Genomic DNA, 20,596 nt, shown 5'->3' on the forward strand with positions numbered 1-20,596 from the left:
TTAAAAAAAAAACCCAGCTTCACAGTAAGCTACAGCTCCCTGAAAGCATGGTCATAGAAACAGAAATTTCCCTCCACTCCCTACTTAACATTGTAGAATGGTCATCTCCTCTGCTATAGTTGTTTTATGTTTCCATTCTTATTCCAGGGTAAATGGAGGTGCCCAGAAGTGTGCCTGATAGTTTGTGTCCTGTGGGGGGGGTGGTGGTCAGAATGGAGGTAGGGAAGCCTGAGCCTCCTGCTGTGCAGAGTAGAGCCAGGGGCAGGATACTGCAAAGAAGTGTCACTGCCAAGAGCTAGGTTAACTCTTTCCCTGGGCCTGTAAACAACACAAGCTTTTTGTTTTTTTATATGGCGAATGAGGATTCAAAGGCCTAAATTTGGCAGCAGCTGCAGGGCTAGGGAAGTGTAAGCCAGCTCATTGTTAGTTAAATCTAGTACCAACTTTTGCTGCAGCAGCATCATCCTGCCTCCCTGCTAGAGGTGGGAGTAGCCTTCCTTTGAATACCTGGGGCTTGGGTGCCGAACATAGCAGCTCTCTTTGCTTCTGGTTGGTCACTGCTTAAAGCTAAATGTAGGGTTGCAGTGTTAAGTACATTTGACTCAAGAAATATTATAAAGTACACAGACTTTAACTCCTGTTACTCAGGGTGGAGCTACATGTGTGCTTTACTGTGGAGTAGACTAAGTGGCTCCACAGTAAAGCATCACCATTTACACATGTGGCAGTATTAGGGCGCAGTAAATTAACTAACTCCTCCATAGGGTAGTACAGTAAAGGAACATACTATCTTACAGTGGAATATTTATGTGCACTGAAATGCACATGTAGACTGTGATGGGCTGGCTGGGCTGAGGGTGCTAAAGTATGGGGGCTGCCTGCTGCTTAGCTCTTTGCTTTAGCACCCTTTTGGCCCAGCCAGCCCTTCCACCTCCCAACACTACCCAGAGCCTGGGACTGGCAACCCTCCTTCCCTTCCCCTCACTTCACCTCCCTGGGGCCCCTATACTTGGGGCTACTCTGCCTGGCTTAAAGTGCTGCAGTCCTAGGCACATATGTAGATGCTGCACCCAGGAGAAGTTGACTGTGGTGTAAACACCCTCGCTCCCCAGTCATCCACATCAGCATCTATGCGTGCAGTGCTGCAGAGTTCATTAGTTTACTGTGGCCTAATAGGCCCTCACATGTACACACTAAGATGTTTACTGTGGAGCTAATTGGACAACTCCACTGTAAACATCTTGTGTAGATGCACCCAGATTGACAAAGAGTAGATAGATGAGATTCAGCAAGGAAAACGCAAAGTCCTGCCCTTAGGGCACAATAATTTCATGTACAAAAAGAGACTGGAAAATGACTGGCTAGGCTGCAGTATTGCAGCTAAGGACCTTAGAGTTAGTTTACCAGAAGCTGAATGAATCAGTGTGCTCTTATTGCACCAATAAATAAATAAATAAAGCCATCCCCATACTGGGCTCTGTTAGCAGGAGTGTTGCTCGCAAATCAAGGGAAGTAATTCTTCTGCTCTGTTCAGCACTGGTGAGCCCTCATCTTGACCGTTGTCCTGTTTTGGACCTTATACTTCCAGGAAGTATGTGTACAGATTGCTAAGAGTCTTGCACAGAGCAGCAAAAAGTATTGGGGACCTGGGAGGCAATGCAGAAAGACTGAAAGAATTATGGTTACTTAGTCTGGAAAAGAGAAGACGGTGAGGGATTTGATAAGTCTTCAAATGCCTGAAAACAGTGTGAGAATTAGATGTTTTTGGGCCTGTAGTGATAGAAATAGGATTAAATTTAGTAGTACAAAGTCCAGTGCCATGCATGTAAGGACTAATAACAAGAATTTCTCTGTTAAACAGGGAGCCCAGCAGTTGGAAATGCTAGGGTAGAGAGACCTGTCTATATCAATTTATTGTAGGGTGATTTATGAGCCACCTGTGTGGTCCAAAAGGCAGACGCTAACTTAAATTACATCACACAAGCTGCTTCCAACAGAGGGGGAAGTATTAATGCCTTTGTATGAGAAGCTAGTAAAACATCTGGAGTAGTATATAGCTTTGTTCACCCATGTTCAGGAAAACTGAATTCAAGCTAGAAAAGGCGCAGAAAAGGACTATTGGGCTTATCCATTTTTTGATCATCCTGTTCTGGGAGGAAACTAAATGATTTCTGCTTTTCAAGTTTAACCTAGAAGTACAAAGGTTGAGAGAGAATATGATTTCTGTTTATACATGGGAGTGGGCGAGAGCTGTAAGGGAGGGAATGGAATTGAAAATAACAGGCAATATTGGCATGAGAGCAAATGAATATAAACTAGCCATATATAAATAAGTTTTGGTTGGTAACTGGTGGAAGTTTTCTAACCGTCAGAGCAGTGACTTCTAGATTGGATTTCTGATGGGAGTAATGGGTTTCAGGAGTTAGAGTAGCATTGAGTAGTAGTGCTGTGCAAAATGGCAGCGTTTTGTTTTGAATTTAGTTTTGATTCGAAACTGCTGTTCCATTCCTTTCCGTTCTGTCGAAACAGTTTCATCGTTTCGTCCATAGACTATAATGGGGAAACTTGAAACAGACTATAACTTTGTCATGGCCTTATTTGGAATAAACTTGCAGGAATGATAGCCCCTTCTGAGGGCATGAAGCTTCCCAAGTTTCAAGGAGATAGGTGCAGGGGGGGTCGAGGAAACTGCAAACCAAAATCTTGAAAGCAAAACTCATGTCACGTGTATGTGTTAAGCCACAGTGAGGTCAAAACTGCAGGTGTGCTAGCTCCTGCTGAGGCCACAAAGCTTGCCAAGTTTCAAGGAGATCGGTGCAGGGGTTTGGCGGAAACTGTGCCGCAAGCTGCAGACAAGCAAAACTCGTGACATGGGTGACACTGCGTGTTAAGGCGCAGCAGGGTGAAAGCTGCAGGCATGATATCCCCTGCTGAGGCCATGAAGCCTGCCAGCTGTCAAGGAGATAGGTGCAGGGGCTTCTGGGGCCCTGCACCTCTAGCCGCTGACAGGCAAAACTTGTGACGTGGGTGCTTGTGGGACTGTCTGTCTTGGGGCAGAGCGGGGTGAAAACTGCAGGCCTGCTAGGGAAGTAGCAAGTAGGGAATCCTTTAGAAGATCAGTGCTGCTGCTAGCTGTAGTTGTCTGACGCTGAGCTGCTGGAACACAGACAGCTCACTAACTGACACCAAGGCAGAAACCAAGCAGGGCAGTTTAAACAATGCTGCCTTCTTTGCCATTTTTCCATCCCTCCCCCAGAGCCCTGGGGTTGGAAGGGACCCCAGGGAAGGTTGCCAGTCACTGGCCAGCTACACAGTCAATAATGAAAGCACTCCTTCCCCGCTTCCCCTTCCCTCTCCTTACTTCAGTTTCTCTTTCCCTGCAGGCATTGAAGGCAAGCCCAGCTTCAGCTTCGAAAGTCAAAACATTTCGACTTGCCTCGTTTTGTTTTGTGGCTGTTTCGACAAATATTTGTTTTGTTTCTATTTCACTGTTTCAGTCTTGAAATGAGTCGAAACAGCATCGAAACAAAACTGACGGCAAAATTTCGCACAGCCCTATTGAGTAGCTTGACCCATCCATAAAGAGATTATATGATATGGTACTTTGACAGCAGGAGACTGGAAAGGGGAACTGAGGGTCCTGTGTGGGCTGCTTCATTTTTTCCCCAAATGTGTGAAAGATCTGTATTGACTTCAATCCAGGGGATTGGGCTGAGGACCCCCAAGATCCAGGGTTTTATGGGGCAGTGTCAACAATTACAGTACAGTAGAACCCCAATTTACATGAGTATTGCGTTTTGGGGAAATTTCGTGTAAGTCGAAGTTGCATATGTTGGGGTGACTTTCCGTATAGGAAAAAATAGACTAGTGAGGGGTTGCATACCTCAGTCATAGCTTTTTTCCCTCTTTTCTCAGTGGAATCGCTTTTAGGATGCACATCTAGTGTCTCACTTATGCACCTTGAGATGCTACTACCACAGTGGCAGCACAGCTCTGCTTGATCCTGTCTGCAAATCTTGTGAGGCGTTCATGTATATATGCGAATCTCGTGAGCATTTGCATGTATACACGAATGACGCGCATTTTAAGGGGCATTTTCCAGTCCGAACCCTAATAAAAAATTGTATAAATGTGAGACATGCATAAGTCGGAATCACATAAATTGGGGGTCTACTGTAGTTTAAACCCCTTCTTGATACCTTCACAGGGTCAAGCTCTAACTGAAGCAAAAAAGTTTTTAATGCATTTATTTTGAAATAAGGGTCTTCTAATTTTCTGGTGTGTTTTTTTTTTTTTTTTCTTTTGGCCCTAACCTAACTAGTAGGAAGTTCAAACAAGCTTTTGCACTTGTTTTTGTAATTTGTATTCTATAATCTCTCTCACTGTATATTGTTTATCTTTGGGAAAAGATGTTCTGTAAACTACAGTTTTAACACCGTCTTAAGGTAATTGTTGTTCTACTTGTACAGTTGTTTTGTGAGTAATTTCAAAATGGTTTTATTGTTGTGTTCCAAAGTAAATAAGGATGCTACCTTTTAAAGGTTTATTTTATTTTATTCTATTTAAGCTTTCATCCACTGTTTTGCTTTTGATTTTTATCTACCAACATGCTTAAAGAATGGAAAGTGTATAAAAGTAGTCCAGTATTTCTTTTTCTACTGTCATGATTGAGGAAGTTCAGATTTCATATTTTATTTAACATTCTTTTTTGTGGCTTTCTTTGACCTGTCTTTGCAAAGAATGTATTTTTTTAACCCCTTTCTTGTGCTTACACTTTTCTTGGCTGCTCCTTTTTTTTTTTTTTTTGCTTTGATATAGAAGGTGATTTATTATAACATTTTAATGCTGTACAGAACTACAATAGTGTGGATTTGTGGGGAGGGTGTGAAAGGATATCACACGTGCTATATCAGAATTTCTTTTTTTATTTTTTAAAGGGCCTTAGGAGTTCCAGTGACAGACTACACATTTGAAGACTGCTGTCTAGCTTTGGCTGAAGGACAGCTCCGTCTTCCTTCAAACACTTGTCTCCTGGAATTTGCAAAGCTTGTGAGAAGTCTTGGGTGAGCACATCACATTCATTTTTATTTGATAACATTGTTATAGTACTATTTCATGTAATTTCGTTTTCACTCTCTCGCAACTTAGATATTTTGTTAACAGTGGAACTGCTAATATTGCAAACAAGGAATACTAATGCATATTTCAAGCAATACCACACAAGAGATTAGTTTCAGCAAATGCCCTGTTTCTAGCTTCTGCGGGGAAAGTTTGTCTGGCCTCTCTTAAGGATTATTTCCTTCTCTCCCTCTTCATCTCACCATGGACTTTTTTCTGACTGACTAGATAGAGCCATGTAATCTGACCCACGGTGCTCCCCACAGCTCTGGAAATTTGGTGGTGGGAAGTGATGGAAGTTAACACTGCCACCTTTTCCCCATTGCTGAATTTCCAAGCCCCACATGGCTGGATCAGGACTCAGCCAGACTGGTCCTGTGTGGAGGAATTGAGTCCCATTCCTGTGTGGCTGGGACCAAAAAGTCTGGTTACCATTGTGATACAGCATTAAGACTTAAGCTCTGTGCACTCAAGAGAAGACTTTGAAGCCCTTGCTTTATTTGGGGTCCACTCTGCCTTTAGTAATTCTCCCTCTCCACTCCTTATGGAGAAACAGGTTTCTGGGAAGGCATTTTTGCCTTTTCTGTAGATTAGTCTGGGCAAACATGGGATTTTCTTACCCCACATTGAGAAGTCCAGGGACCTGATGGGTAACTTGTGACGCCACCCAATTTACAGTCTGGTTGGTGCATAGTATGGATAGTAGTGAATTGGAAGCAGAAGGATTAGAAGTAGATTGAGTAAAGGGATATCTAAAAGGAGATTTGAGAATGGCTTGGGAAGCTCCTAACAACTTTTGTGTTTGAGGAAACAGTTTTTTTCCTCCTCCCAATAATTCTTCTTTTCATAGGAGAGGGTGATGGGGGTCTTAGAAGGACTGCTCATGGTACTGGTAATGTTACCATATGTTCAGGTTTTCCCAGACATGTCTTCTTTTTGGATCCTCCAATCTCCATCCAGGCGGTTTTTAAAAATATAAACAAATATCTGGGTTTTTGCTCTGCTCAGCATCAAAGTTTTTCCTGGCACTTCCCACCTTTCTTTCCCTAGCAAGGAGCTGCTTGGGGCTGGGGAAAGCAGGGGAAGGGCAATTGGAGGCAGGGGGTGCTGTGTGCGCATGTACATGCACATGGCCGGCATGCGTTCAGGCAGGGTGGTAGGAGCAGCCCTAGCAGCTGGATTCAGGTAAGTCTATGGGGAGCAGGGGTTGGAGGGCTTGGGGACTTCCGGGGGGCATGGGCGGGTGGATGGGTTTGGCAGAGGTTGGGTGTTTGAGGAGTGACAGGTGCCTGCTGGTGGTAGGGGAAGCGGTCTGGACGCTGGTGCTGCATCAGGGCAGGGGGGAGGTGCCAGCCCCTCCAGCAGGGGAAGGGAGTAGGGGGGACCCTTTTGGGGAAGCAGGGAGCTGCAAGCCCAGGATGGGGTTTAACACTGATAAGTGCAAGGTGTTGCACATGGGGAGGAAGAACCGGCACCACGCTTACAGGTTGGGGAACTCCCCTCTTGCCAGCACGGAGATGGAAAAGGATCTTGGAGTCGTCATTGACTCCACGATGAACATGGGCCGGCAGTGTGGGGAGGCAGTCAAGAAGGCCAACCGTACCCTGTCATGCATCCACAGATGCATCTCGAGCAGGTCCAGGGAGGTGATCCTCCCCCTCTATGCGGCACTGGTCAGGCCGCAGCTGGAGTACTGCGTCCAGTTCTGGGCGCCACACTTCAAGAGGGACGTGGACGATATGGAAAGAGTTCAGAGGAGGGCCACTCGTATGATCAGGGGTCAGCAGGGCAGGCCTTATGAGGAGAGGCTACGGGACCTGAACCTGTTTAGCCTCCACAAGAGAAGGTTAAGGGGGGACCTTGTGGCCTGCTACAAACTGGTCAGGGGGGATCAGCAGGTATTGGGGGAGTCCCTGTTCCCCCGTGCGCTGCCAGAAGTGACCAGGAATAACGGTCACAAGCTGGCGGAGGGTAAGTTTAGATTAGATATTAGGAGGCGCTACTTCACAGTCAGGGCGGCTAGGGCCTGGAACCGGCTTCCAGGGGAAGTGGTGCAGGCTCCTAACCTGGGGATTTTTAAAAGGAAGTTAGATGAGCACCTTGCCGGGGTCATCTGACCCCGGTGCTCTTTCCTGCCAAGGCAGGGGGTCAGACTAGATGATCTACCTAGGTCCCTTCTGACTCTAGCTACTATGAAACTATGACAATGGCACTGGGGCCAGAGCCCTTGCTTGTAGGGGTGGGGCAGTCAGGAGATGCTGCAAGGCAAGGGGAGCAAGGGGCTGTGGGTCAGGAATGAGGGGCACTGGCAGGGCTGGAGGAGCTGTGGGTTGGGATTGAGGGGTGCCAGGGAGGTGTGGGGGACTGTGGGTTGGAAGTGTGGGGCATTGGCAGTGCCCAGGGGCCACAGGTCAGGAGTGACAGGCACCAGCAGGGACAGGAGGGCTGCAGGTCAGAAGCAAGGGGCAGCATTAGGGCTCGGAGCAGGGTGGGGCAGCCAACAACAGGGGCAGGGCACCAGCAAATCACTGCTCCTCCCACAATCATATGTACCCCCCTCTCAACAGGTGTCCTCCTTTTTGAAATTGGATATATGGTAGCCCTAAGCATTGGGATGAGGAGGTACAGATAGTAGCTCTGTTATGGGGCATGGCTTATGAAGGGAAGAATCACCCACTCTGTTTGTAATAGCTGCATCATTTCCAGATGTATTTCTTAACAAAATGGTGGCTTAGCTGGTGGCTGGTGTCTGTTGTCTTCATGCCCCTGGGATAATCATTGTGGACCCCTATAGTAGATACAAGGCATTAATACCTTCACCATAATGAGTTTGACCCTATTGGATTCTGTTTTATTCGTGCTATTCCTTATTTCTTTACAGTTGTTAACATGCACAACTTTACACACCATTAACATGCAATGATACCCCATCAGCTTTACTTTTTTCATCTGCCCTGATTAGCTTATGGCCTATAATGCCTGTGTCTCAGTTCTGCTATTCCACCATGTTTGTTACCCTCTTCATATCCAGTATCCTGCACCAGAAGTCCTAGGTTCTCCATTTGTGCCAAGGCTTCTTGCATTTAGTGTACAAGCACTTCACTTGTTTCTTACTGACCTCACCAAGTTCCTAGCCAGATTAGCTGTGTTCCTTAACTGTATCACCTACGTCACTATTAGTATTTAGTATTTTCTTTGTTCTTCCTTCCCATATGCTACCCTCAGGCATCTTTTTAATCTGTTGCTGCATCGTTGTTTACCTAGTTTTCTTCTGTACATTAAACTAAGTGTAAAGATAGGGTGTATAAGTACCTTTCACTTCAGATCTGATAAATTTGATGCTTCTAGCTGGTTAAAAAGCTTCCTGTTTCTATTCCATTTTGTATTTTCTTTTTTTAGTATGATTTGCTGTCCAGTTCTGTTATCACTCCTCTGTTTGCTTACAGCCTCTCTGGAGGAAACTTACTGAATCTAATTGCTCAGGAAATCTTCATTTGATCAGATGCTATGCAGCATTGATAGTTGTGTTTCTAGACCATGTGTCTTCTCCAGTATGGCCACCAGTTTGCTCTTCATATGGCAGATCTCTTTTGACATTAGACATGTCCAGAGCAAATGAAGGAAATTTATTCTCTTTGGCATAATTATCCATATGTGCAGTCTGCTACTGAGGCACTTGCACTCGCCACTTGCAGAAATGTTTGGCCTGCAGTACCTGTGCAGGTGCCCTGATTTTTTTTTTTTTTTAATGTGTTGCTTTTGCCAATGCACAAAGGAAAGTGGTGTTTCAGTCACTGCTCTCCTGTGACTGTGAGATCGCGCCTGTGGTTGAACCAGTTTACTACTTTGAAGTAATTGGCTGTACCTGTGAAATACCCATAGACAAGTACTCATCAGTGACTGAGAAATTTCTTATCTAACTAACTATAATTCTTCTTTGAGATTAATTGTCCATAACCACATTCTGCAGCCTGACTGTTACCTGTTCCTTGTAATCTGTTCCTTGTAACCTGTTCCTGGGATTGTGTAGTTCAGAGGAAACTGCAGTCAGTGAAGTTGGTATATACTTCCCTTTTGTGTCCTTGCTCCAATCGGGGTTCATGTGTGCCAAATGGGGCTGCTAACAAAAGTCTTAGAGGTTGAGTGTGTGGAGGGAAGTGCATCAAGAGTGGAATGTGCATGTGGACAACACGTGTCCAAGAACTCCAGGTTCTGTAATGAGTGACCTCTCATTTCTTTATCTGTGTATGCAACCTGGTGTTCAGCTATGTTAAAACAGTAGGAATCAACCTCTCTTTTCTAAGCTGTTCCTGAAACATAGGAATTGCCACCTGAGTCCTATAGTTCTAGGCTGTTAAGACTAGCCCCCTGCTATGGTAGGTAGGTATGAACCGTAAGAGGTCCTTTCCATTGATTTAGTCTACCAGTTTGTACTATCTTCTGTCATCCATAGGTTGTTTTTTCTTCCTTTTAGATGAGTCCTTGCAAAATAGTAATTTGGGGTGAATCTGTACTTAAGTATGCGTTACGAGACTTATTATACAGTCAGTTTCCAATTAATTTACTACGTCCTCCATCAGTTGTTATATAGTGTTGGTTTTTAATTATATTTATGTTATCCTGAGTAACATGTTTTACTGAAATTTCATTATGGAAACCTTATGAAGGTAACTTCAGTGGACCTGTTTTTCATAAAATCATATTAACTGATAATTTTACCATCTTCAGTTAAGACTTTGATCAGCCACATTGATAGAAAGAGATGTGTATATATTCTTTCTCCCCACCCTTGAACTGATGCTAGGTATAATTCTGTTAGCACCTGGCAGGACATCTAACTCACTGTGTTAAATATTAGCCCAGCATTAATTTTTTTCTCCAGTAGAAAAAGTCTTCCCTGCTTTTCTAAAAGTGAATATACTGTTGGTTCAGAGTTCCTCTGAAAGTCACTTCAGTCTGTTTTATTTTTAAAAAATTATTTTTAATAGTTGATTTTTTTTTAACTCTCTCATAATTACTATTTTATCATTACAACTACATTTATTCAATGAATACTTTTTTTGCTTTATTGATAATTTTGCTATTTATTTTTGGTAGTTTGGTATTTTTGACCTATACCATTGCAAGGGTTCCTTATTTCCGTTAACCCCAAAAGCTATGGACTCTTAACAGATGTGTCTCCCTTATCTACTTGCTTTTTTCTTTATTTGTAGTTAAAATCATTGCTATCATTTTCATTGTTATCTTCACTTCCCTTTTTGTCTAGTGTAGGAATGTTTTTTTAAACTCCCAGTAAACTCCCATGTTTGTGGGATTATAGTTTTATGGGTATTGAAGTAGATCACTATACATGGTAACAGTGCTTATTACCCACCCACTGTCTCTAAAAATGGTAATAGATAGCTATGACCTTTTTGCTCAGGCTATTTGCTTAAGACGGTCACATGGAGGATCTTGTTCCTGGCATGGCTCATTGCCATCTCAGCTTTGTAATGAAAAATCATTGGAACTTCCCTGGCTCTTAAGCTTTGATTTTTGGGGTGTGCAGAGTCAGACTTTACTAGGAAGGATGCAAACTGGTCCCTCTAGTCATCTGTGTATTTTTCTAGCAGGCTTAAAGTACTGTCCTCCAAACACTCCAGTCCAGTTCTTGATTTGCTATAGTCTTCAAAGAAGCAGTGATCAGGAGATGCTCCATCTCACTGGCAGTCATTCAGTCTCTACTACATCCCAGTAATATCTTTTTCACATCTGTGCTTTGCATTTCATCCATGTCTGGTCAGTTTCCTCAGACTTTTATCTAATTTTCATGAAATGTTAGGGCCACCTTTTGACTTTTACACTTTGCCTGTCTTTTCTCTGGTCCATCACTTTGGCTCATAAATTCTACTCGTTTTCTTTGTTCAGCATTTTCTAGCACTACCTTATTTAAAAAGAAAATAATTGTTGTATTTTGGCCAGATGTAAGTTAAGAAAGAAAAGCAGGCCATATTGACCACTTATAAAACCTGATCATCAGACAGTTAAGAAATTAGCTAGACTCCAGAGTTGTGAACACCAGTAGAAAATAGTGGATATAATCTTTTGGGTGGGTTTCAAATCTCAACAACATCGTTTTGGTTTTCTGAGATCTGAGTTATAGCTAATTTTTAGCCAGCTATTTGGCTAAGACTATAAAAAGAAATAAAGCTGGGTAGTGTCACCTATACTAAAACAAACCCACCAAAATCTTTGTATTGTGTGAGGTTTGTGGAGGTTGGTTGGTTTGTTTTTTCTTTCCTTTAAATAAGTTGAACAGTGTTGAGGTACAGATAGACTTGAAGAACTGTACAGGGTACTTTGTAGCAACAGAGCAGTGAAACAAATTGTGCATTCTGGGATCTTGCAGAAAGAAAAGAATGAGGTTAGTTCATGCCATGAAGTTTTCAGGCAAATTGGTACCTTTTGATCAGCATTGTCAAGCCCATGAGATTGAGTAATAATGTGGATTCTTGATTTACATTCATCTTCAGGAAAAGATAATTGACTCTTGGTGTTGTTCCTGGACTATACTTGGGCATTTCTTCCGAGTTCTTCTGGATGTAAGAGAGGTGAATTCAACTTCCAGAAGGTCTTGCTGCAAGGTTTTCAGTAAGAGCCCAATAAGAACAAGAAAAGATTGCCTGTAGTGTGATAGATAGTCAGATTTGCCTTTGTCAAGTCATAACCCTACTTGTATGGGTACAGTTTAGCTGAAGTCTGAGTAGTTTTCTTTGCCAAAAAGGCCTTAACCTAGAATAGGTTAGGCATCACTGCTAGATTACCTAGGTTACTTATGTCCAGCACTTCATCTGGTTGTAACCCTCTGCTCTAAATTGTGGCCCAAGAAGCACTTTAAGAAGTGAATTCTTATTGATGATTTGAAATGTGCCCTCTAACTTGCACCCAATCATGACTAAATTGAATCAGTCCCAGTACTTCTTGGAAGGTAGCTTCCCAAGAAGGTAGTCCTCAGTGGCTTTTTCAGTGTCAAATTGAGCCTCTGATGTAAGATAGGATCTCTCTGAATAGCTCTTCTCCCATCCTTCCCTAGAGCACAGAGGCTCATTAACTATTCTGCTGGTTGGTGACTGCATCATGGGATAGATACAGTAGCTCTGGTTTCTTTATGTCTCCTTATGGAGAGCAGGGTAGTGGTTCCACAGGGTCTAGCAAAAATCAGTCCTCATCAGACACTGAGGAGACCAGGGAAGTCCTAGAAAAAATGAAGAGCTGAGAGAGAATAGTAGGAGCCGGTTACGGCAGCTGAACAAATTTCTGGCGGTTTCTCCTGTTGTGGGGCAGGGGAGAGGGGGAAGAATTATAAAAGATTTCTTACTTTGCTGTTGGAATGGCAAAAAAGTAGAACAAAACAGAGCAGGGAAACTGCCTATAATATGAGCAGTAGTCCACTTACTTGCTTGGGACTCAGGCTGAAAACATTGGACACCACCATTGTCCTAGATTAAGCATGCCATCTGCCAGTCGAAACGAGTCTGTTACAGATCAGAGTTTCATAGACTTATTTTTCCCCCTGAAAATCAATCCTATACACTTGCTAAAATTTTGGGGTTTGTTAATAATCTGCAGTTGACAGTAGTATAGTAGTTTCAGGAGTGGACCCCTGGTCCATGACTAGGGAACCCACATACTACAGTAAAGTGAATAATAATGAATATTTAAGTGCTTTTGAGCTATTGGAAATTGTATGGGAGGGCCTGTTTTTGGAACTTTAATATTGGGGTTCCAGCGTTTTTGTTAATTCTGAATTAGGATTATGAAGTGATGCATTACATAACATCTATTCTTCACTATTTTGTATGATAGGGGTATTTTGTGGTTAAAAATAAAAGGAAAAAAACCCTCTAGCTTAAAGTCTTTTAACTTTCCTTCTTTTTCCCTTATTCCTTATAGGCTGAAACCAGAAAAGCTTGAAAAAGATCTTGAAAAATATTCTGAAAGTGCCAAAAAGATGAAAGGTGCAAGGGTCAGTCTTAAAGAATTTGCTGCATACTTGGAAGTTCCAGTTTCTGACATATTGGAGAACATGTTTGCCCTTTTTGATGAGGTAAGAAATACCATCATGCTTCAGAGAGCTAAGAATCTCCTTGTATCATTCTAACTGGGTTTTTAAAACATATACTCAACCTTGACCCCGGTCTGCTCACACTAAATGTTGGGAAAAGCAAGGTCAGCTCTGTAAACTTTGGAGAATTTAACCCTTTGTATCCTTGCACTGCCTCTTATTTAGCACATGTTGAGAATTCCAATTAACTAAATAAAATGCTGGCTCAAGGAAGAGGTACCTGGTATATAAATCAGACAGCCATTTTGGTTTAAAGGTACAAATGATGACAAAGGCATACTTGGGGTGAAGGCATTGCTGGTTGTGGTTATTGGTGGTGTAGAGCTGCTCATCAGCACAATGGATTGTTTTCTAAAACAGCAACAACTTAAACTTGCAGTCAGCAATTTTGGCAAGTCAAATCACTTTCTTCTGCCTAATGCACTGGAGGGAGATGGTCTTTTTCTTTGTCTAGAGAAGGTGGTAGCTGGGCCAGGAGGTGGAGAAGTTTATTATGTCTCTAGGTGTTCTTTCCTTTCCTGAATATCAGGACTCATATGCAGGGTTAGCTTAGGGCCGCTGCCATTTGAGGGAAGGTGATGAGTCCCAGCTATTATGACTTGTGTGAAGTGGAAAAATGCATCCTGGAGTAACCAGTGCCCTGATGTCTGACGAGAGTCTTAAATAGTTTTGAAAGGTTAATTTTGGCTTTCGACTGACTTCTGACCAGGGTTTTTAGAAAGAGCGTCAGGATGTTTGGAATTGGTTGTCAGTAGAATAGAGCTAAAAGCCTACAGGATCTGTATCGTATAATATACATGCCTTTTTTACACAGAGATATGCACCGTATATTTTGAACCTTTTTAACATTCTTTCAATGGCTATGAAGTAAATAGAGTTTTGGAACAAAATAAATTCTGGATGTGTTTTGCTGCTTTCCCCTTACAGAATGAAGAAGGCATAATTGACCTGCGGGAATTTGTGATTTCTCTATCAGTAGTATGTAGGCCAACTAAAGCTTTGGAAACGATTCAGTTGGCATTTAAGGCAAGTAGCAGTTTTTTACTACATAGATGTTTTTATGAGAAAAAGAGACATGCAGTTTAATATGACTGAATCTTATTTGACACATTCTTCTTGCTTCACATATACATTTAAAAAAAAGAAAAGAAAAACCCTAAATAGTGTATTGGAGATCATGAAGTCAGAGGTAAGGAAAGATGTTTCTTTGGGTAGTTAACCTTACACATACCTATGCTGCCACAAGTGCCCTAGACTCATCATTAGTTACTTTGCTGTAGCAGTTTTGGTAGCTTTTGGAGTAGGCAATTCTATCTCCTTTCACTTGCCTGGTTAGAGAGAGATCATTTTTGGCTTCTGCCCATGGCCTGCAATCATTCTGAAAGAACTTCCTTTTTTTTTTTTTATTTTGCCTTTTCATTATTTCTCTTTTCCCCCACACTTCTACTTTTTCCTGGGTTCTTAGTCTTGCAGGTTGCTTTTTCCATTGCAAGCTATTAGTTTGTATTTATTTTTTCTTCCCTTTGTGGTTAGCTAAACTAGGAGGGTTTTTAATGCTTTTTAATATTCAACCATTTATTTTTGTTCCCTGGGGTAAGTTTAGAATAATCCAACATTCCTGAGAAATGCTACATTTTCTTCTCCTTTACACTGGGCACTTGTAAAGACTGTAGAGCTTGTCTTTTTGGCTATGTCTCACTGAGAACATTGAATGGGTTTCACCTCCAGCCATGGATCCAAAGGCTTTGAGTGGCACCTCTGCTCCACTGGCACTGGCCGTGGAAACAATCCAGAGATCAGCTACAGGTTGGAGATCCAAGACCTGGTTCCTGCAGGAGGTCACCTATGCTTGGCTCCTTAAGGAAGTATGCCCCGCTGTCATCTTGCCTCCCTAAGCCCTAAATATCACAGCCTGGTATAGTTATCATTGAAGTTCACAGTGGCTGTGGTACCAGTGTTCCAGTACTGTTCTCCATTTACAATGATCATCATAGGTCTGTTGCTAAGAACACTAGTAATAAATGGCATAGGGCAGGGATCAGCAAAATACAGCATGTGGAGCCATGGCTTTGGCATTTGGCAGTGGGCAGGAGGAGGGGTGGGTTTCCCTGTGCTGCACCGACAGCTCTGGTGGAAGGGAAGCTGTCCCTGCACTGGACCACAGTAAAGACAGCAGGGAGGAGCAGCAGAGGTGGGCTGTGTCTTAAGCCTTACCTTCCCCGAACTCAGGGTGATTCATTCTAGCCACCTACCAGAAAATGTTACTGACCCCTGGCATAGGCGCTTCTCAGTCGCTCTGCACCTCTACGATAGCCAACACCAGGATGGAGCATGAAAGGCTTACTGCCACTACTCTAGTCATGCATGTAGTCTTGACAGGCTGCTTTTTTCCCCTAAGGCACTAAATATCTTTATACTCCACAGAATCAGTACTTGAAATCTGTGATGGCCACAGTTATGCTTTGTTTATGGCATCAGTGTTGTATGCTGGCCATGCTAGTTCCTGGTCTGATTACTCTGACGCTACCTGAGGAGGTTGGCTTATCAGAGTCCATGTCTGGGTGTTAGTCCTTGCATGGCTCTAAACTGTCTATGATTCCAGCACCATGGGCGCCTATACACGTCCATTAAGTCTGCTGCAACATGCTGTAATTACAGCATGGAGCATGGTAATTACCACACTCCAGCAGCACATGTATCATCAGTATCCCCACGCTGAAAAATGGTGGCAGGGGCACTTTAAAGCTTTGGGAGCCAGTCTAATTTAAAGTATCCCCCGCTCTTCACTTCCCAGAGTATGTGTATAAATGCCTCATGAGTCAAATGACTCTTTAAAGGGATGCTGTCCTTTTAAGACATTGGTCACCAACCAGTGGATCTTGATCTACCGGTAGATCTTGGAGCCTCTCTGAGTTGATCAGAGGCTGGGGTGGGGGGCTGGAATACCCACGTGTATGCAAGCATGTGCCCCAGCCCAGCAGGTCAGTCCATAGGGGAGGGAAGGGGCCATGGCTAGATCAAGGCCCCCCACGGTGAGGGACAGTGCCACAGAGGCAGGAGCAGGGATAAGTTGAGTGGGACCCTGGCCAGGTGGGACTTCCCTGCTGTGGAGGCATGCCCCCAAATCATTTTTTTTTCTCCCTCTGCCTCAGTCTGCCCCTCCCTTCCCTCCCCACAAACTTACCTGCAGGGTGTGGGAGGAGGGGAGGGGAGGGGTGGTGGCAGCACATAGTAGATCTTGGGTTGCTTTTAAATACTAAAGGTACTTAAAAAGGTTGGAGACCACTGTTTTAAGATGTCCTCGGAGATTCCATGGTTCCCAGGCCAGGAGTCTCAGGGTTCCTGTCTACTTCTGATGTGACTTTTGGATTGTCATTTTCTCCCTGAGTTCAAGGTTGGGTCTAACTGTGTGCGGTCTCATCCCTTGATGTTAATGTACCACATGCCTCTGGAGTAGCCACCTATATATTTTTCAAATCAAAAGGGTTCTCTGATTCCAAATTCAAGAATGCAGTCCACATGGCAATAATCCATACTTTTTGTCATCCTTCTGGCCAAGACTGTTGTTCTAGAATTGTTTCATCACATAGGATGATCTTTGTGATGTACAGCAACTGATGTGCCATGCAGTGAAGACTACAGATCTGGGGGGGGATTCACTGAGCTTTCACAAAGGCTCAGTAAACAAGGCTCTTGTACACACTCCCAAAGCAATCTGGCAGATGCCAGGTACTTTTTCCCTGACTGCAAGTCTGTAGCCAAAGAACCATGCATCTTCCAAAGGGATGGAGCATTTTTTACGCTCACCCTATGCCTTCTTTTTTGCTGCTGCTGCTGCTAATGCAAAGAGAAAGCAGCATAGTTGACCTCACAAAGGAGCCTAAACTTTTGGACTTATTTGACTCTTCCACTAATTTGCAGCTTTGAAATAGCAGACAATGAGTCTCTCCTTGCCAGGTATGACTCCACATGTGTGGTCATGTTGCTAATGTTGTAGACTCCTCACCAATAGGACATATGAAAGTCCTTCTACCCCGTATTTCCAGAGAGGTAACATTATCATTTGCTTACAATTTGCCTTGGATGCTGCTGAAATATGATTTGTCTGTGGTAGTTGTCATGATATGACCTTATTGGCAGCAGGTTTCTGATTTTCTGAAGGAGGTCAGGAGGATTGCATTTGAGGTTTTGTACTGAGATCTGATGAAGTGCATAGGCCTGAAGTTTCAGTTGCAGGCTCCAAAGAGGAAGCCAAAGTACTATCTTCTGCCCATAAGCAGCCTTTGCATACATTATCACCCGTTGAAAATGGTTAAAAGGACCGATGGATTAAAAAGAGGGAACATTTCTGTGTAGCACCGGATTCTTCCTAGTATGCATTGGATTACAGACAGGGCCTTTGCGATGATGAGATGCCAGTAGCTCCTTTTGGTGCCATTCTGTCTCTTAGTTTCTCCCTTTTAACAATGACTTGGAACATTTTCATTCAGCCTGGGCTCAAATTCCATTGAGCTAGTAGTCTCGGGATAGGGTAGTAAAGGGGATATATTATCTAGTTTGGGTTCATTTTGCACCCAGGCCCCCTCTGTCCCTTTTCAGAGACCTCTCTCAGTTTTCTACGGCAGAAAGAACTCTCCTTCCTTGGCTTTAGAAACAGTCAAAGCTCCTGCCATTTCCAAACCCTGCATCTCAGGCAAAGGGTTCTGCAATAGTTCTTTCCTGGTCCCAAGAGGAAGGAAAAGCTAGAGCCCCATGTTGGATATATGAAGACTCAACACTTCCATTTGAAGCTCAGTGTCAAGATGGTTGACTTCAGTACTGAACATACCTTTGTGGGAGGAGGTGAGGTTCACACCTCTCCTACAAGACTCCTATTTCCACATTTCCTTGCACTTTGGTGGGTCAGGACAATGTCCTTCTATTTTGGTGTGTCAGTGGACTCAAAAATGTTCACTTCGTTCCTCTTAGTTATGGATGCTCCTCTTGGATGAACGAGAGGTCACAATTTGCCCCTCTTGAGAAAATTATTTGGTAGAAGGGAACTCTTCTATTGAAGTGTTGCAGAGCCTGGTGAAGCTTTTCTGTGCATTTGACTTCTTGGTGAACATGCAGAAGGTCAAATCTGGTTCCCATGTCAAAACTGGTTCACAGTAGCCACTCCATATTCCATGGTTGCAAGGGCTTCCCTTCTGCAAGGTTGCTTCCAGTCCCTATGAGAGGGAGTTGGTGCTAGTTGACGACTGCCCAGTGACCACGTTTAAAGATCCTCTCAACTGCAGCCAATATGGCCACCTGTACTTTTGTAACACCCCTTTCCAGACTTCACATCAGGTATATAGTATGTCCCTGCCTGAGAACTGCATATTTTTGACAGCAGAGTCCTCAGACCAATGTAGTAAAGATTCCAGGTGGTCCAGTTGTCACCTTCATGGTTGGGGGGACCTGCACAATAACTTGAGAGAGGGCACTTATCTGTGATACTTCAGCATCTTTGGGTTTCATTGTTGCTGCTTTGAATTATTTAACAAAGGGCTGTCTAACGTTTAAGCACGCACCCTCCAGCTGCTCCATGGGCTGCACCAAAAGGGCTTCTGTGCTGCATGCCAGGTAGATGCACCACCTGCTAAAGTGCATGTTTGCCCCAGCCCCCCCCCGGCCACAGAATGCAGAAGCTGGAGGAGGGAGGGAAAATCCAGAGACTCCAGCTGCTGTTACAACTGGAGCAATAGGGGGAGTGGCAGCCACATGGGGTGAAGGGAGGGGAAGAGCTGCAGCTCAACCTTTTGCAGGTCACATGTGGCCTGTGGGCCACTAGTTAGACAGGCCTGATTTAATCAAAACCTTTTACTTCTCTCTCTTTTCCTTTTGCAACATGTTGCCTCCCATTAAAGGAAGCTCAGCTTCAAGAGGGACAAAACTTGCAGAACTATATCAACAAATGTGTTCAGGGAGGGGAGGATGGGTGTCATCTTGCTTGGCATTATATGTATGTTTGCAGCATATACCAACAGGTGATATTCCTTGTGTTTAAGAAACTGGGCAAGCAGCTCTAATATATGATTGAAACATAACATAGATACTTTTCATAATACCTTTTCAAGGTTGGTTGAGAGTGGTTTGGAGGAAGAACACATATAGTATAGCTCAAAGTCAACCGACTGGAGAAGTGATGAGACTTACGTTATCACCGCTGGCTTACATGCAGACTTGGGGTTTTCCTTTGGCAAAACTGTGAGGCAGCCTTATTTCTAGAACACCCAGGACTGTTTTCCTACAATACCTCCCTGTGTCCTTGTTTCTATATTTCATTATTTGAAACTGGTGATCATCAGAAGAGACTTGGTATCAACAGATGGATATAGTCTGGTAATTTGAAATGGTTAGGACTGTAGGGGCCGCCACCTTGCTCTGTACTAGACGTTTTGGAAAGTAAGAAACCTCACATTCATTAGGAAAAAGGATATACTAGTTTGCAAAAGCAAATTATGTATCACCATGTCAATGCCTACAGAGGAAAAGGCCCGGAGGAGTTGTGAAATAAGATCATTCTGTGGTTAGTTCTTCACCCTAAGAGAAACATGAGAAGCTCAGGAATCTTACAGGGGTATAGACCAGGCCTGCCTTCAAATTTTGAACAACTTTTGGTACCACAGTTCTGGAGGTGAAGAATTCTTAGGATTTTAGAGGTCTGATACCCCCAAAGGAGCTTCTGTAACTACTTTGTTACACCCCCTGTATCTGGCAGTTCTGCAGTATTTCTGTTTTGATATGCACTTAGCTGAACTGGAGAATTAAATTAGACTAAGACAGTGGCGCTCAAGGCTTTGGCCATGTGGGCCAGATGAATGACATGTCTGTGGACTGGATTGGGCTCTGTGCCACCCCTGTTTAGCCTCACACATGGGGGCCTGGCCCAGTGCTCCCCACACCCTGGGATTGGGCCTTGCACCTCCAAACTAGTAGACAGGACCACAGCCTGCAAGGCTGTCCATGGACCCAATAGTATGATGCTGGGGGCTGGATTTGGCTTATGGGCCAGAAGCTGAGTGCCTCTGGATTAAGTGAATGTATAAAAAATCTTCAGAACAGGTAGATTAGACTGTGGCAAATTAGAACCTTTTCTGTTGTGGCTGGCTGGGAAGAAGTGTGATTCTTTAGCACCAATCTGAATAACTGGCTTCCAGTGTTCTACTTTTTTAGCAGGTTTTTTTCAGTACTAAAAATAGTGTCTTTTGGGAAATGAACTCCTAGGCACCTTTACATGAGACCCACTGGAAGCAAAGCTTGTCTCCTGAATTTTGCTACAATAGGTCGGTTATAACTTGCTAGCACAGACTGATTAGGGTCCTTGGTTTTTTGTGTTTAAACAGCTGA

General features: G+C 43.6%; 1 protein-coding gene across 3 annotated transcripts in view; it reads left to right on the forward strand.

The window, feature by feature from the left end:
• LPCAT1 (lysophosphatidylcholine acyltransferase 1) overlaps window positions 1-20,596 on the forward strand; it is a 71,432-nt gene that overhangs the window by 38,398 nt on the left and 12,438 nt on the right. For all 3 annotated transcript variants that reach the window (XM_090039118.1, XM_090039119.1, XM_090039117.1), the window contains exons 10-12: window positions 4,938-5,063; window positions 13,051-13,204; window positions 14,150-14,248. In XM_090039118.1, coding sequence (XP_089895244.1) covers window positions 4,938-5,063; window positions 13,051-13,204; window positions 14,150-14,248 — 379 coding nt within the window. The remainder of the gene's footprint in view (window positions 1-4,937; window positions 5,064-13,050; window positions 13,205-14,149; window positions 14,249-20,596) is intronic.

This window comes from Crocodylus siamensis, chromosome 3 (assembly GCF_052110815.1).
Source record: "Crocodylus siamensis isolate JL-2025a chromosome 3, ASM5211081v1, whole genome shotgun sequence".
NCBI classification, from domain to species: Eukaryota; Metazoa; Chordata; order Crocodylia; family Crocodylidae; genus Crocodylus; species Crocodylus siamensis.